Raw genomic sequence first — 16608 nt, forward strand, 5'->3', positions numbered from 1 at the left:
AAACCAAACCAAACCAATTATGGTCGGGTTTTTTTTTTCAACACCAAACCAAGTCAAACCAAACCACTAGTCGGGTTTTTTTCTCGGTTTGACTCGGTTTATCGGTTTGGTGCGGTTTCTCGGTTTACTTTGTACACCCCTAGAGCCCATAATTCCAGCCCAGATCCAGGCTGATAACAGCTGTCCATTTCAGTTATTGGACCTTTGCTTAATGGGCCATCTTTCCTTTTCTTTATTAAGGGACCCGGCCCTTGTTCGGTTGATTTTTCATTTTTAGTAAAAATGTAATATACGTACATCATTGACTGATTTGGGTTTGACTAATCAGAAAATATCTTGTATTTACTTTCTCTCTCTATCTTCATTTCCTCTCTCACCGACTTAGAGATTTAGGGTAAAGTTCACCCAATATCTGTTTAAGTTCTTCAAGTTCTTCAATTTCTCAGGTTAACATGGTATCAGAGCATCGATCCAAGTAATCGATGTTACAATTTTCGCAATTCGAAGAATAATTCTCTCATTTTGTGATCAAATTTCAATTAGGGCACAGTTTCGAGTTTTTTTTGCAAGTTTTTGGCTTGTTATTGATGAATCTGGTTTGATTGTAGTTGTTGTGGTTGAAAACGAGGCTCTTCTACTTCGAGTAATTGAAGGAGAGGGTAACAAAAGTCTCTATCTATTTTTCCCCAATTTGTTCTAAGTAGAAACCCTAATTTTTGATTTTTGCTTGATTTTCTATTCGTACGGTGTTATTGATAGCATTGCTTGAGTTAGATTGTGAATTTGTAGTATTTGTTTGAAGTTCGATTGTGAATCTGTAGTGATTTTGCAATTGTAGTGTTTTTTTTCACTGTTGAAGTGCGATTTTTTGAAAAACTTAGAACAATACTCCTAGTTTTCCAATTTAGTGGGATTTGTGTCACTATCAATGGCTCTAGAGAACGTAACCTCTTTTTTTGCACAAACAACGACTGTTTCACCTGAATTGAGCCCCACTAACGATTCATCACACCCTTTCTATGTCCATCCATCGGATAATCCTTGGATTATGCTTGTTCTTGTTCCTTTTTCAGGACCTGGTTATGCATCCAGGAAGAGAAATGTATTGATTGTTACAAAGCAGGCATGGTTAATGGCAAAATACTGAAACCTAGTGATGATTCTCCCATCCTCGATTGCTGGCTTAGGTGTAATGCTATGGCGTTCGCATGGTTGAGCAATTCACTCTCCAAAGACATTGGTGAGAGTGTGCTTCATTGTGAGACTGCTAGGGATATTTGGCTTGACCTAGAAGATAGGTATGGACAGACCAATGTCAGTAGGTACTATCAGATTCAAAGGGAAATTGCTGGGGTTGTACAAGGTTCATCTGACATTGCTAGTTATTTCACCAAACTTAGAAGATTATGGGATGAGCTTAGGAGTGCCTCATTTGGTCCTGTTTGTAGTTGTGGTGCTGAACCACAGTGTAGTGAAGGAGAAAAGCTCATCGAATTCCTCACCGGACTCAATGATACATATTCAAATGTTAGGAGCAACATTCTCATGATGTCTCCTATTCCCAGTTTAGGCAAAGCATATTCTATGCTTCTTCATGATGAAAGTCAGAGGGAAATACAATCTTCTCAATCATCTTTTATCTTAGACTCAACTTCTTTCTCTGCTAAGTCTACTTCACATGCTTCTGGTTCCCACACTTCCACCCCACATGATTCACATACTTCTTTATTCACCATCAGTAGTAAGGGGTACTCTCAAAGGGTCAGTTTTGACAATAGGAAGTCAAGCTTAGTCTGCAAATACTATAAGAAAACTGGTCACTCAGTGGAACAGTGTTACAAGCTTCATGGGTTTCCAACAGATTTTAAGTTCACAAAAACAGAAAATCAACAGCATATGCACAAGTTAATGAGTCTACGGTAGATTCACCAACACTTTCAGTAGACAACTCTTCAAGATCTTCTTCCAATTCAGTACATAGGTTCAGCAGGGAATAATATCAACACATCATGTCCTTATTTCAACAATCTAACCTGTCTGGAAACTCTCAAAACAACTCTATGGCAATGGGTGCATTTGCGGGTATGATTTGTAGCTTTGCTACCTATGCTATTGCTCTATACTGTGCTTCTCAGTTAAAAGATAACACTTGGATTATAGATTCAGGAGCAACCAACCACATGACCCCACACAAATATCTTCTACATAACATTCAGCATATACCATTCCCTTATCTTGTTACCTTACCCAATGGTTACAAAGTAAAAGTAAATTGCACTGGATCATTACTTTTATGTGCTGATCTTGTGTTAACTGGTGTTCTTGTAATTCATTCATTCCAATTCAATCTAATTTTTGTCCCTCAACTTGTTGATAAACTGCATTGTGATGTAAAATTTAACTCTTCTCTCTGCTGTATACAAGCCCCTTCTCTGAAGAGGCCCTTGGATCTTGGTAGAGAAGCAAATGGTTTGTATGTTCTACATTCAACTTCTAATGGATTTTCTCCTACATCATCTGTAAATTCCATATCTTCTTCAAATTCTATTGTTTCTTGTGATTACAGTGCTTGCCCTACTACTTGTAATCCTCCAACATCTATTAATAAAGCAGATTTGTTTTGGCATCAAAGACTTGGGCATATGCCTTTTCATAGGATGAGATCAATTCCATACTTGTCTGATAAAATTTCCTCCAAACAATCATTTGTATGTCCTATTTGCCCCACAAGCTAGACAACAGAGGTTACCTTTTCCAGATAGCATTATCAAAACAACTCATTGTTTTCAACTCATTCACCTTGACCTATGGGGTCCCTATCACACTAGAACCTACAATGGTTTCAAGTATTTCTTAACCATTGTAGATGAGTTTTCTAGAGTGACTTGGACTCATCTCCTCTCATGCAAAAGTAATGCTTTCTCTGTTATTAAATCTTTTGTCTTAATGATCAAAACTCAATTCAACTCTAATATTCAGACTATCAGATCAGATAATGCCTTTGAACTTGGTTACAGTTCACAGGCCTCTGCATTTTTCTCTGATCTTGGCATTGTTCATCAAACTACTATTCCTCACACACCTCAGCAGAATGGTGTAGTTGAAAGAAAACACAAGCACCTTTTAGAGACCTCTAGGGCTCTGCTATTTCAGTCCAAACTTCCACTTAAATACTAGGGGGAATGTGTTCTCACTGCCAAATATTTGATCAACAAGCTTCCTTCACATGTTCTTCAAAATGTCTCCCCTTATAAAAAAAACTGCATGGTAATCTACCCCCTTATTTCAATTTAAGAACTTTTGGCTGCCTGTTTTTTGCTATTGTTCCTAACGTAAGCAGAGACAAATTTAAACCTAGAGCATCCCCTTATTTTTTTATAGGATATCCCGTTGGAAAAAAGGGTTACAAACTTCTCAATTTAGATAAACACTCTATCCTCTTCTCAAGAGATGTCATTTTCCATGAACATATTTTTCCTTATCACTCCTCCTCCCTTGCTTTTTTTTTTTCCTATCTTTTCTACAAGTTTTGAAGAACCTTCACCTGCTGCCTATACTTCTCCCACTCCACTTGCACCTACCTCACATTCTTTCTCTTCCCCTTCTTCCACTCTTTCACCATTTTCTCCCATACTTCCAGTTCCTCTTCCATCTCCTCCTTATTCTCCAGTTGCACCTCATCTCCCTCTTTCCCCAGTACTGCTTATTCAACCCACTAGACAATCTTCTAGGGTACCCATCCAACCTAAGTACCTCCATGACTACATCTGCTCCTCTAATTTTCACCTTCATGAGCCACAACATTACCAGCAGGCTGCTCCTCATCCTGCTTGGCAGGATGCCATGCTCAAAGAATTTACTACTTTAGATGCCAACAACACTTGGGACATTGTCCCTTTTCCCCCGGGAAGAAAGTCATTCCTTGTAAATGAGTTTACAAAATCAAATAGAAGTCTGATGGTTCTATTGAAAGATTTAAGGCAAGACTGGTTATTAGAGGGGATTCACAAACTGAGGGAGTGGATTATAATGAGACTTTCAGCCCTGTAGTGAAGATTACCACCATCAAATGTCTGGTAACCCTTGTTGTCAAGCACAATTAGACAGTCCATCAACTAGATGTCAATAATGCTTTTCTTCATGGGGATCTTCATGAAGAGGTGTACGTGAAAGTTTCCCTTAGCCTCGATGTTCACAATCCTTCTCCTGGTATTCAACTTGCTTGCAAACTAAAGAAATCCTTATATGGTCTAAAACTAGTATCCAGACAATGGTTTGCTAAGCTATCTCAATCCCTTGTTTCCAGAGGTTACTCTCCCAATAAGAATGATGGTTCACTCTTCACAAAGTTGTCTGGTTCATCTATTGTTTCCTTGGGGTGTATGTTGATGACATTTTGCTAGCAGGAAATGATGATTCTAAGATGAATTCCTTAAAATCCTTTCTGGACTCCCAATTTAGAATTAAGGACCTTGGTTCAGTGCATTATTTTCTTAGGCTTGAGGTATCTCCAGTTTCTTCTGGTTACATCATCAATCAGAACAAGTACACAACTGATTTTGTTTCTGAGTTCCACTATATTGATGCCAAGCCTGTTCTTACTCCACTAGATCCTCAAGTCAAAGTTTTATTGAATATTGGAGAGCCTCTGCCTGATCCTTTAGTTTATAGAAGACTAGTTGGAAAACTCAATTTCCTCCAACACACCAGACCTGACATCTCTTTCTCTATACAACACTTAAGTCAATTTTTGGTCTCTCCTAGAGTCCCTCACATGTTAGCCGCCCTTCATGTCCTCATATATCTCCTTAATGATCCTGCTCAGGGGATATTATTGACAAATACTGATGACTTTTCTCTTGTTGATTATACTGACTCTGATTGGGCTGTCTGTCCACTTTCAAAAAAGTTTGTCACTGGTTTTTACATATTGCTTGGTGGTTCTCCCATCTCCTGGAAGTCCAAGAAACAACCTACTGTGGCATTATCATCAGCAACAGTTAAATAAAGAGCCCTTAGAAAGGTGGTAGCAGAGGTTGTTTGGCTACAAAGACTTTTGGTTGATATGGGATTATGTGTCTCTTCCCCTATACTAATTCACTGTGACAGCAAGCTGCTTTCCATATTGCTCATAATCCGGTTTTTCATGAGCGAACTAAGCACATTGAGGCTGATTGTCATTATGTTTGGGATGTGCTTAATTCTGGTGTTATTTCTCTTCATCATGTTGCTACTGCTGAGCAGCTTGCTGATATTCTTACTAAAGCTTTGACTGGGGTACCTCATTATCTCATTTTTTCCAAGCTTAGTATGCACTCACCCTCCATCTTGAAGGGAGGTGTTGGAGACCATACTTCCAGCCCAGATCCAAGCTGACAATAGCTGTCCATTTCAGTTATTGGGCCTTTGCTTAATGGGCCATCTTTCCTTTTCTTTATTAAGGGACCCGGCCCTTGTCCGGTTGATTTTTCATTTTTAGTAAAAATGTAATATATGTACATCATTGACTGATTTGGGTTTGACTAATCAGAAAATATCTTTTATTTACTTTCTCTCTCTATCTTCATTTCCTCTCTCACCGACTTAGAGATTTAAGGTAAAGGTCACCTAATATCTGTTCAAGTTCTTCAATTTCTCAGGTTAACAGAAGATTCCACAGAGATAATTCGTATAATTAAAGAATGTCACACCCTTTATAATGATCTTATCATCTGTGAATGCATGTCACTGATTTGAAAATTGGGTCATTCAGAGCTAAAGCATAGCTAAAGAAAACATAACAAGGTTGCCGATCGACCTCCTCGACGAGGAAGAAATTCGGGAAGATATATTTTGATCGTTTAAGACTTTTGGCCGCTCCTCCCACGTTTGTCAATGAAGCAGTTTGAACATACATATTAAGAATTGACTAGCTGTGAGTTTTCTTCCCCTTGATGCCACGAACACTTTTAACTTTAAAAGCTGAATGGGGCGCGAACGACAATGGATTGCGGGGAGACAATTTCGAAGTTCATTATGTTGGTTTTTTTTTTAAAAGGTATGCATGGGAAATGGAAGAGGCACCTTTTGGATTGCACCTCTTCATCTCACCCTTTCACTTCTTATCAATGCAGAGGCCTTGCCTCATATTTTAGACATTGAAAAATTCTGAAATTTTTCCTCCTCTTTGCATTGTTTTTCAAAACAAACATAAGTGTCGTGTGATTTGCTGCCGCCATTTGAGTTCGATGAAGTTCTACAACTTGCATTGCGCTATTGCTGTATAGTTTTCCGTTCTATCAAACATCGACATCGACATCGACATCGTGCCATAAAACTGAAAGCCAGAAAATTATTAATGATAAGATAATGTCATTCCAACTTTGGTCACTGGCAAAAAAAGAAATAGAAATGATAATCATATCATTTTATTTAGCTTAAACATGCTTTATGTGTAATGTATTAGTTTATGGATGAAGCATGTTTTAAGCTAAATAAAAGGCAAAAGTCATAGATAGCCCCCTAAACTTTACCACATTTTCCTCTGAGGTACCTAAACCTAGGGTTGTACCTATTGGGTACCTAAACTGGTCCAAATTCGATCCCATTTGGTACTTTTTTCACAATAATCAGCAAAATTTAGAGAGTGTATTACACTCGCCATGACGTGGCAACTTTGTCAAATGAAAACGTGACACATGGCGGTGGGGTCCATCATAATAATTAAAAAATAAATTGTACACCCCCCCCCCCCCACAAAATTTCATCTCCTTCACCCCACCCCCACCCCCCCCCCCAACTGTAAAAGAAACCGACCGCCGCTCCCCCACCACCCCCAACAACCGTCCCCCCACCCCACCAATAATTTATTCCCCTTTTCTTCTCTTATTTAGGTCTATCAATGTCTTTACAAGACCCACCAACCTTTAATGAAAGGTGAGATGAAAAAAAGAGTCATAGTAATGGTGAATCCCCATTTTTTCCAGTGAACAAGATGGTAATGCTACTTTTCAGATCTAAAAAAGACAAAAAAATGGTGGTAAGAAATAACATCCAATTCACAAATTAATTTTATATAAATAATTAAAAGAAATAGAGTTTTATAATAAAGAAGAAGAAGAAGAAGAAGAAGAAGAAGAAGAAGAAAACAGAACGTAATGAAGAAGAAGAAGAAGAAGAAGAAGAAGAAGAAGAAGAAGAGGAAAAAAAAGAAGAGAAGAGAACGTACAACGGAGAAAGGGGAGGGGTCAGGTGACAGACGGGCGAAAGGGGAGGGGTAGGGTCAGGGTACAGACGGGAGGAGGGGGGCAGGTGGGTTAGTTTCTTATTTATTTATCTATTAAATTTTATTTAAAAGAGGTAAAATTTTAACCAAAAAAAAAAAAAAATTAAGGAAAAAAGGGTTGTCCACGCGCCCAACAAAAAGTGGACTCAATTATTGCGTCATGTAGGCGCCACAAAGGCAAAAGGTACCCAGTGGGATCGAATTTGAATTGGTTTAGGTACCCAATAGGTACAACCCTCAATTTAGGTACCCCAGAGAAAAATATGGTAAAATTTAGGGATCTATCTATGACTTTTGCCTAAATAAAATAATATGATTATCATTTCTATTTCTTTTCTGCCGGTGACCAAAGTTAGAATGACGTTATCACATGTATCATTCATACTAATTCTCTAGCTTTCTGTTTTATGGGGGCGATGTCTATGTTTGAACCATATATGTACTAACCACGTGCTCATTAGATGTTTATGTTGATACTCACTCTCCGTTCATTTTTATTTGTTCACTTCGAACTTTTTACGCTATTTAACAAATAATAAATGAAGTACATAATTTATCAATGTATTCATATTAATTGATGCATATTTTATTGGATTTGAAAAATGATTTGAAGTGAGCAATTAATATTATGGATAAAACAGAAAAAAATAAATTATCTTCTCTTAATATGCTAAAAGTGACAAGTAAAAGTGAACAGCGGGGGAGAGTAGTTTGCAAATTTATGAGTAAGTGTCCATCAGTGATCAGACTCGAGGTCTTATTCTGATTAATATTTTTACCAAAGATGTCAAGCCCAATAAATACTCTGGGCATTAAATAATTGACAATTAAGGCAAATTTGGTCCAAATATCCGTGCGATCAAGAAGCTGTTGTTTTCCTTTCCAAATAATGCGATAAATGTTCATTTTTTTGCGCGGATTGCCCTTCTTTTGGAGTGGTATTTAAATTTTGCCCCTCATATTTGTGGTCTTTAAATTATGTCCCTTATATTGCTGGTCTTTAATTTTTGCTTTTTGCGTTGCAACCCTGAGCGTTCACGCAGAAATCCTGAGGTTCTGGGTTCGAACCCCCGCTTAAGCATAAATTAAAAAAAAAAAATTGCAAGGCAAGATTTGGGTCGTGTGTATGCCGGACCCAGCATACACTTGTTAAGGAATTACCAAAGTTACGCCGGACCCGACATACTCTGTCTTATAGGCAGACTTGGTATAAGTATGCCGGGTCCGGCATAACTTTGGTAATTCCTTAACAAGTTTATGCCGGGTCCGGCATAACTTTGATAATTCCTTAACAAATTTATGCCGGGTCAGCCATATTTACGGACAAACTTTTAATGGGACCAGACCAGTAAATCATAACAAACCAATAAAGAATGTGGATGTTCTGTTCTAACTAAATGTATCTTAATGCATATTCAGGTCTTAAATGTTGCAAATGTACCTCAGTCTGTTAGTATTTGCACTTACCAAGTTGTGTAAATTGACACATCCTACGATGCACCAGTAGATAAAATATAAAAACAATATCAGCCTTTTATTAGCATGCTTTGTTTCTGCCAATATATGATCTGTTTCTTTCCCTTACTGCTTTGCTGATGTTAAGTTCAATTTGGTTGCCAATATGCGGAGTTTGAACTAACCAAATTTGGCTTATAAAACAAAGTCTATGTCTTAAGGAAAAGTTATGCCTTATGGGGCATACTTTTAGTTATGCCTTAACTAAAAGTCTGTCTCATAAGGTATAACTAGGAAAAGACTTTTAGTTAAGGCTTAACTAAAATTTTGCCCATTAAAAGTTTGCCCATAAGTATGCCGAATCCGGCATAAACTTGTGAAGGAATTACCAAAGTTATGTCGGATCCGGCATACTTATTCCAAGTCTGCCCATAAGGCATAAGTATGCCGGGTCCGGTATAACTTTGGTAATTCCTTAACGAGTGTATGCCGATGGGGGCATAACAAAATTTAAACTCTGCCTTGCGATTTTTTTTTTAATTTTTGACTGAGTGGAGGTTCGAACCTGAAACTCATGGGTTTTAGCCGAAGGGCAAAATTTAAAGATCTCAAATATGAGGGGCAAAATTTAAAGACCACCCCAAAAGAAGGGCAATTCTGAGAATTGCCCATAAATGTTTGAAAACGATCTAGGAGATATCAAGGAAATTTTTTGGAGATATAAAGAGAGTAAATTATGAAACGTTCATGACGTAATGCTATTAACTTGGCTAACTTTTCTGATGAATATGGTACTCCCTCCGTCTCAAATTATTTGCCGTGATTTTTAAAAATAGTTATTTTAAATTATTTATCGTTTTAAAAGTTCAAACAAAATTTATTATTTTTTCTCATTTTATCTATAGTAGTAATTGCTCTTGAAGACTATAAACACCTCAATAGAGATATTATATGAGGGTAAAATAGTCAGACTCCCCCTCTTAATTACTTAATATTTTCTTAAGGGGCATGTAAAAGAAAAACCTGACAGATAATCTGAAACGGAGGAGTAATATTATAAACGACACTTATTTTGGAACGAAAGAAATGCAATCTGAAAAGTCGTAATTTACAGCCCTTCAGATTCAGACCACAAGTATTGAGAGGCTGATCTAGGATTTTTAATTTATGGTTTTGAACTATAATTCTTTATGTTTACTGTGTTCGGAGTTGATTATATATACATATTAAATAAAAAAATTAACACAGAAATAAAATTTAAGCCAAAAATCGATGTCCGTACTCCATTTTTACTTGAAAAAAGAAGAAAGATGTCTCAATCACTCTCTCTGTCTATTTTAAATGTCATTTTTAAAAGGTACTCCCTCCGGATAAAAAAAGAGTTTATTTAGCCATTTACACATCCCATAAAAAATTATTCACTCCAAGAGAAAAAATATGTAAATTGACTAAACTACCCCTAATTAAATAAGCATTGGATTTGATCACATAACACTTAATAGGGGCAAATCTAAAAAGATAAGATTAATTATTTCTTGATTTAATAAGTAGAAATTTCTTTTTACCCAAAAAAAAAAGACTAAGTGTACACTTTTTTTTTTTATCCGGAGAGAGTAGCATATAACTTTTTTTTTTTTTTAAAGGAATATTATTACTCCATTAAATGGAAGAAAGTGGCGGGTTTTTTTTTTTTTTTTGGGGGGGGGGGGGGGGGGGGCGGTGTTGGTAATGAAGTGAACCCACAATTTGATACTTAGCAAACTTTAACATATACTCCCTCCTTCTCATATTACTTGTCTACTTTTCCCTTTACACTCTCCTTAAGAAATCATAAGTATATGTATTTTTACTACATTACTCTTATCTCTCTCCAATAAAATACACTCTAATCAATATTGATTGCATTAAAAAGCAATTAATGTTAAGGACAAAATAGAAAAACTGCAGTTAATTCTATCTTGATTTTATAAATTGACAAGTATTTTGAAATAAATATTTATAGTAATGTTTACAACTATTTTGGGACGGAGGGAGTACTACTAAACTACAAGTCTCCGCAGAGATATCTTATATATATTCTTTAGACAATATGGTCACTTTTTCGTTAAAAAGGCATTAAAGGTTGGAGAATGTTGTTAATTTTTTATTTTTTTTTTACTATTTCTCAATTTGCGCGTGTTATCCTTACGGAAGGGTCATGATCTATATCGTTCAAAATTTATCAGATGTCCCCAAAGGGACAGAGAAAGTTGTTATATTCGCGAGGAATACCCGTTGCTCAAATATTCAGAAACAGAATATCTAGTGGGCGTTTGGCCATAAAATTTATTCAGTTTTTTCCGGAAATTTTTTTCACTTTTTTTACTTTTAGCCTTTGGCCAAAAAAATTATTCACTTTTTTCCGGAGTTGTATTCCGGAATACTGAAAACAAGAAAAACTTGTTTTTCAAAATATTTCAACTTTTTTCACTTTTTTACGCTACATTTCACCAAAATCTACAATTTCAAAAACTATGGCCAAACATAACTCCAACTTCAAAAATTCCAAAAAAAGTGAAAAAGTTTTTGGTATTTATAGCCAAACGGGCCCTTAGTATAATTCACATTCAAAGATGTGATTTTTCACCCAATCTGAACATTGGTTTTTATATGAATCAATACTGTGAAAGATACATCTACAAATCTGGAGAAATCCAACAGAGAGATCTAACAACAATAAAAAGAATAAAATAAAGGGGAGTGTAAAAAAAATTACGTACATACCACTATTACGTAATAAAGATATATTCATATTTATATATGTGCTACTAAATAAGGTGAAAATAGCAAAGGAGGGTAAAATTGAAAAATAAAAGCTAATCCTATATAGTACTAGGGTTATTTATTCTTGAATTTTGATCTTCAACTACCCCTTCATTCCCAGCTAGCATCAAATACTTGTCCCTTCTTGTAAGATTAGTGCACTCAAATCCCAATGCAGCACCTAATTGCTTTTGTATGTAATTAGCCACTTCATGGCTTGACTTTCCACCAGCACAAGTCAACTCTTTGGGCAATTTCCCAAGAATTTCAACAGTGTAACAAGGCCTTGGGTTCATCAAGAAGAAAATTGGGTCCAAGCATTTAAGCCCACTAGCAGTAGTCCCATAAAACATGCTCACATTTGTGTTCATAGCCACAGGTACAATCTCATCAGCTAATTCTGCAAATAAAGAGCTGAATCTCAATAGATATGGCTCCCTGCATGTGGTTCCTTCTGGACAAACCACTAAATCACCTATAAGAAAATAGAATAACAAAAAGTTAGAAGATGAATTTGGCTTGTGAAATTAACTTTTCTTGAAGAGATATTGCTCATATACGGGAATATAGATAAATCTCTTGAGAATACAACAAAATCATTGTATACTGCAAATAAATGTTGCCACTTCTCATAGAAATCTAAAGTTATAAAGTTTAAGGAAGGCTATTTAGAATGACCGTCTTATTTTATGAACAAACATGTCCTTTTAAATTTAAATCTTGAAATTGCATATAAATTTAAATTCAAGTTTTAAATATGACAGAAAAGACCAGGTCTTTTAGGAGTAACAAAGGAAACCTTCAAACTCATTTTTGCTTCCGATGTGGAATAATCTCATTTCATATATATTAGTGTACTTAGTACTCCATTCCATTTGACATGACATTCTTATTTTTCTGTTTAGTTTGTTCTAAAAATGTAATTTAACTTTGACCCTCTCATTTTATCCTTGTTAACATAATTTATAGCCACGTTAAAAAATGTAATGATATGTTTATGACCACATATGTTTTTATTGTTTTGTGCTCAGTCAAACACTTTCACACAAACGAAACAGTATTAGTATTTGACATTACCTTCACTGAGCAATCTCTGCATGGTATCCCCATCTCTCTTTCTTGATCTTGTCAATCTCACAGTTTTTATAGGAGCAAGAATCTCAGACATTTTACTTAAACTATAGGTCACTGCTGTCAAAGGCTTTCCCAAAGATGTGCTAAGAAAAACAGGGTCCAAAAGGGTCCTGTGAGAGCAAACATACAACACTCCTTTGCCATTTTCTGATCTTGGAGGATCAGTGCCTTTTAATCTTAGCCTGATACCACTTAATTTGCCCAAGATAATGGCCATCTTGTAAGGCAAACAAATGCCAATGAAGATTCTGAAAATTGCTAGTAGTATTCCAATTGGTAGCCAGATGAACATGGTTAATGTTGCAAGAGGTGTAGGTAGAAATGCTAGCCTTCCATCATGAAAAACTAATGGCTTTGGATATTTTTCCCTCGGCAGTATTGAGGAGCTTGTAGTATTTGCCTTTTCATCCTCTTTGTTCACCACATAAGCCTCCTGTTCAATAAAATGAAATTCAATAAAGGCACTATTACTACTGGGGAGCTCTCGTACTTAGAATGTTAGTTGTCAACTTGTCACGTGAGTAAAATAAAAGGGAGGGAATAATTGGAAGAAAAAAAAAAAAAACAAGAACTAGCTTGCCATGTGAAATGAAATGATAAGTTTTGAATTTAATTTCCATTTTTTGCTTGATGAATTACTCCTATAACTCAATGCAGACAATCCTCTACCTTGAAAATGTCAAATCACTACATATAACAGTAATAAACGTCTGAAGAACAGTGGGACCAAATCTAGTTGAAGATCTTATTCATTAGCATCAATTTCCTAAAACACCTGGCAAAAAAGGACAACTGTAATTCACTATTGAAAGAAAGCATATCTTGATATATGAAACGTGCGGCGAATGGAAAATTCGAACCGAACCGAACTTTAAAAAATCGAAACCGAAATAACCGAACCGAACTAGTTTGGTTTGGTGTTTGGTATCCACCTTCAAAAAACCGAACCCGAAATAACCAAACCGAAGTTTGATAAAACCGAACGTCCACCCCTAATTGTCGGTGTTTGACTGGACACACAATTAAAAGAATAGACTTTGGTTACATATCTATAGGGCATAGCTATAATATTATGTACGGATTTAGACGATGTCAATAGTTGTTGTTTAGACTTTATATTTATACAAGGACATTCATTACGGTAAATATGTAATAATATTCAATTGTGAACATCATTATTAAAACGAGCTATGAATTTCATGAAAAGTTCAGAACTCATAGATTTCAAATTCTGGTTCTGCCTTGTGCATATCAAATGTTATCCTTAAAACTTATGATCTAAACATAACATTATGTTTCTACGAGGGGGGAGGGGGGGGGGGGGGGGGGGGGATTGTGTTTATTAGTTACGGGTTTGGACTTGTGAATTCAGTTACTATGATGATTATTCGTTCGGTGACAAGTTCAGAATCCATAAACACTAAATTTTAGTTCCACCTCTAACGATTACAAGACCATACCAGTAAGAGTAAAACTAGAATTTAAAGTTAAAACAGAAGAGAGAACTAAAAGCATACCTTGCATAGGGAGATAAAGAGGTGATCATGAAGACTTGAATTTCCAATACCAATATCTGGCTTTTTTTCCTCATCAAATTCCTTTAATGCTCTATGCTTAATTAGTATCCCAGAACAAGATACTAATCCAGTAAAATATTTCCCAACAGTATGCAACTCAGTCCCTTTAACACAATCAACACTCAAATACTCCTTGAGGAAACCTTCCACCATAACTCTAGGCACGCTAGTAAATACCACCCTTGACCCTGCTGACTTCAACACTTCATAAACATGAACATTTAAATTCTCAAGAAAAAACTTAGGCAAAACAGCTCTGCCAACACTCTCCACATCCTTTAATTTCATCCCACAGAAAGTTATAAATATCATAACTCTCAATTTAAGTTCAAAATCAAGAAACAATAAAAGTGGACTTGATAGAAGTAACAACAAGGCTCTTAATATGCTGCCACCTTCAAAGGCAATTAACATGAAATATGGGAAAAAAGATTCAGATCTAAGTAGTGTGCCTTGTATGTCACATGCAACTGTTTCTGATTTTCTTCCTTGTAAATTACACTTGTTTATATTCGGGTAAAGAGGAATTTGATGGGATGATCTAAAAGATGAGCTCTTGAAGAAAAAGCCAGAGTTTTTAACTTTCATTGCAGCTCTATAACATGATTTTGCTAGAATCTTGTATAGTAACCAATCTGCTAGCCTTAGTAGTATCATTGGAAATACCATATTTTTCACTGGGAGTGTCATTAAAAATTTTGAATAATGGAGGAAAAAGAGAGAGAAAAGTTGAACAAGATGATGAAAATTGGAAAGGAGGTAAAGGAATTTATAGGAAAAAAAATTGAAAAAGTGAAATGGAAAGGTTGACTCTTGCATTTTGGTTACCCACGCTGCTAGCATTAATTGCTGCCCAATTTAAAACATTTGTTTCTTTCTTAGTTCTTTCGTTTTTCTTTTAATTTTTTACTTTTATAATATTTGTGAGAATTTTTTTGTTAAGAAATTTTAAAAAATAGTTGGATTTCTACATAGGTGATCCTGTTTTTTCGTTTCTTTGGTTAGCAACATTTGGTAGGTTAGAGTGTTGGTGACCGTCTACCTAGTTTCCGTTTTTCTTTGAAAATTTGTATAACGCTTTTTAGGTCTTTTTTTTGAATAATCAGCACTTCCCAGTTGTCAATTTCCCGCTTTCATCTAACAAGATTACTCATTCACGATGTCTTTTTTAAGGATTTTACTTTTTTTGGTCGAACTAACCACAAATTTTTAACATTTATATTAAATACTGTACAAATCTTGAATCGTATTTTAATAATTGTAGCAAATAATTAACACCTTATTTTCCAGTATGTTACCAATCTGACTTTCTACGAATAACAACATAATTTGATGGTGCAACTATTCTTTTACATTATAACGCACAGAAATTAAGGATTTGACTTATATTGTACTATATACTAATTGTGTAAGCTACTAAACTTACAATGTGTTTTAATCTATTGTCATTAACAGGTAACTCCTACCTTATTCTATCTTTATGGAACGATTAAATATAGTTATTTCTTATGTGGCTTAACAATATAAACATTTTTTACATTGGTGTAAATATCATATAATTATGGATTTGGTGTAAATATCATCAGTAACTTCTTGTTTTTCATCTCCCTCCTTTTATGTTTGACTTTTCTTTGCAGACACGTAGCTATGCATGAATAGGTCGTGTGTTGAAGTGTGTGCACATGTTTTGGGATACCCTTTTTGGGGCCTACAATTACCAAGGTCCTCCATGTTGCAGATAAACATAAATAGAAGACCATCATCAATGCCCTTGGAGTTGAATGAATCCATCAGAAGAAACAATTAAGAAACTTTCCAGCTTGATCCAGTTAGATGATCTATGAGTATCAATTGTTGACCATCTAATTATATTAAGTTTTGAACTTCTTTTGAGTACTTAAATAAGACACGTCTATTAATACTCGGTAACACGCCATGCAGTTAAACTACAACCATGAACTACCCCAACGTTGACTTTATTACTGCAGTATTAAATTGATGAAAACGAAAATATGTACAAAACCAATTTTGTCATTTTTTCTTTTCGGTTGGATGCATTTAATTAATCGAAGTGTTTTGATTGTGAATATTGAATGATCTGCCAGTGTATATCATGATAAGTAGTATTTTATCTAGTTATCGCCATGCATGTGACAGCTTCAGTAAAAAATAATCCAACAATATATATTTTGATCCATTGCAACTATTTTTCCATCTGATTAAGTAACATCTACTGTATCATGACGCAATCTTGAAGAGCCTATATTTTAGTAGCAAAATTCCAAGTCGCTGCTCAATTCATACTGAGGCGTATTTAGGAATTAAACTTTATAAGTTTGAGTTTGAGATTTTACCACAACTTATTTGATTTATTAC

The 16608-nt window shown here is 35.4% G+C and overlaps 2 protein-coding genes across 2 annotated transcripts; one reads left to right on the top strand and one right to left on the bottom strand.

The window, feature by feature from the left end:
* The first annotated feature begins 452 nt into the window (after positions 1-452).
* LOC132619407 (uncharacterized) lies at positions 453-1923 on the top strand. Its single transcript, XM_060334322.1, has 2 exons — positions 453-475; positions 1074-1923. The coding sequence occupies exons 1-2, from the start codon at positions 453-455 to the stop codon at positions 1921-1923; spliced, it is 873 nt and encodes a 290-aa protein (XP_060190305.1).
* Positions 1924-11459: 9536 nt separating this feature from the next.
* Positions 11460-14983, bottom strand: LOC132616778 (glycerol-3-phosphate acyltransferase 1). Its single transcript, XM_060331430.1, has 3 exons — positions 14173-14983; positions 12599-13088; positions 11460-11996 (listed from the first exon to the last, which is right to left on the bottom strand). The coding sequence occupies exons 1-3, from the start codon at positions 14920-14922 to the stop codon at positions 11581-11583; spliced, it is 1656 nt and encodes a 551-aa protein (XP_060187413.1). The 5' UTR covers positions 14923-14983; the 3' UTR covers positions 11460-11580.
* Between the last annotated feature and the right edge of the window lie 1625 nt (positions 14984-16608).

This window comes from Lycium barbarum, chromosome 11, assembly GCF_019175385.1.
Source record: "Lycium barbarum isolate Lr01 chromosome 11, ASM1917538v2, whole genome shotgun sequence".
In the NCBI taxonomy this organism is placed as follows: domain Eukaryota; kingdom Viridiplantae; phylum Streptophyta; class Magnoliopsida; order Solanales; family Solanaceae; genus Lycium; species Lycium barbarum.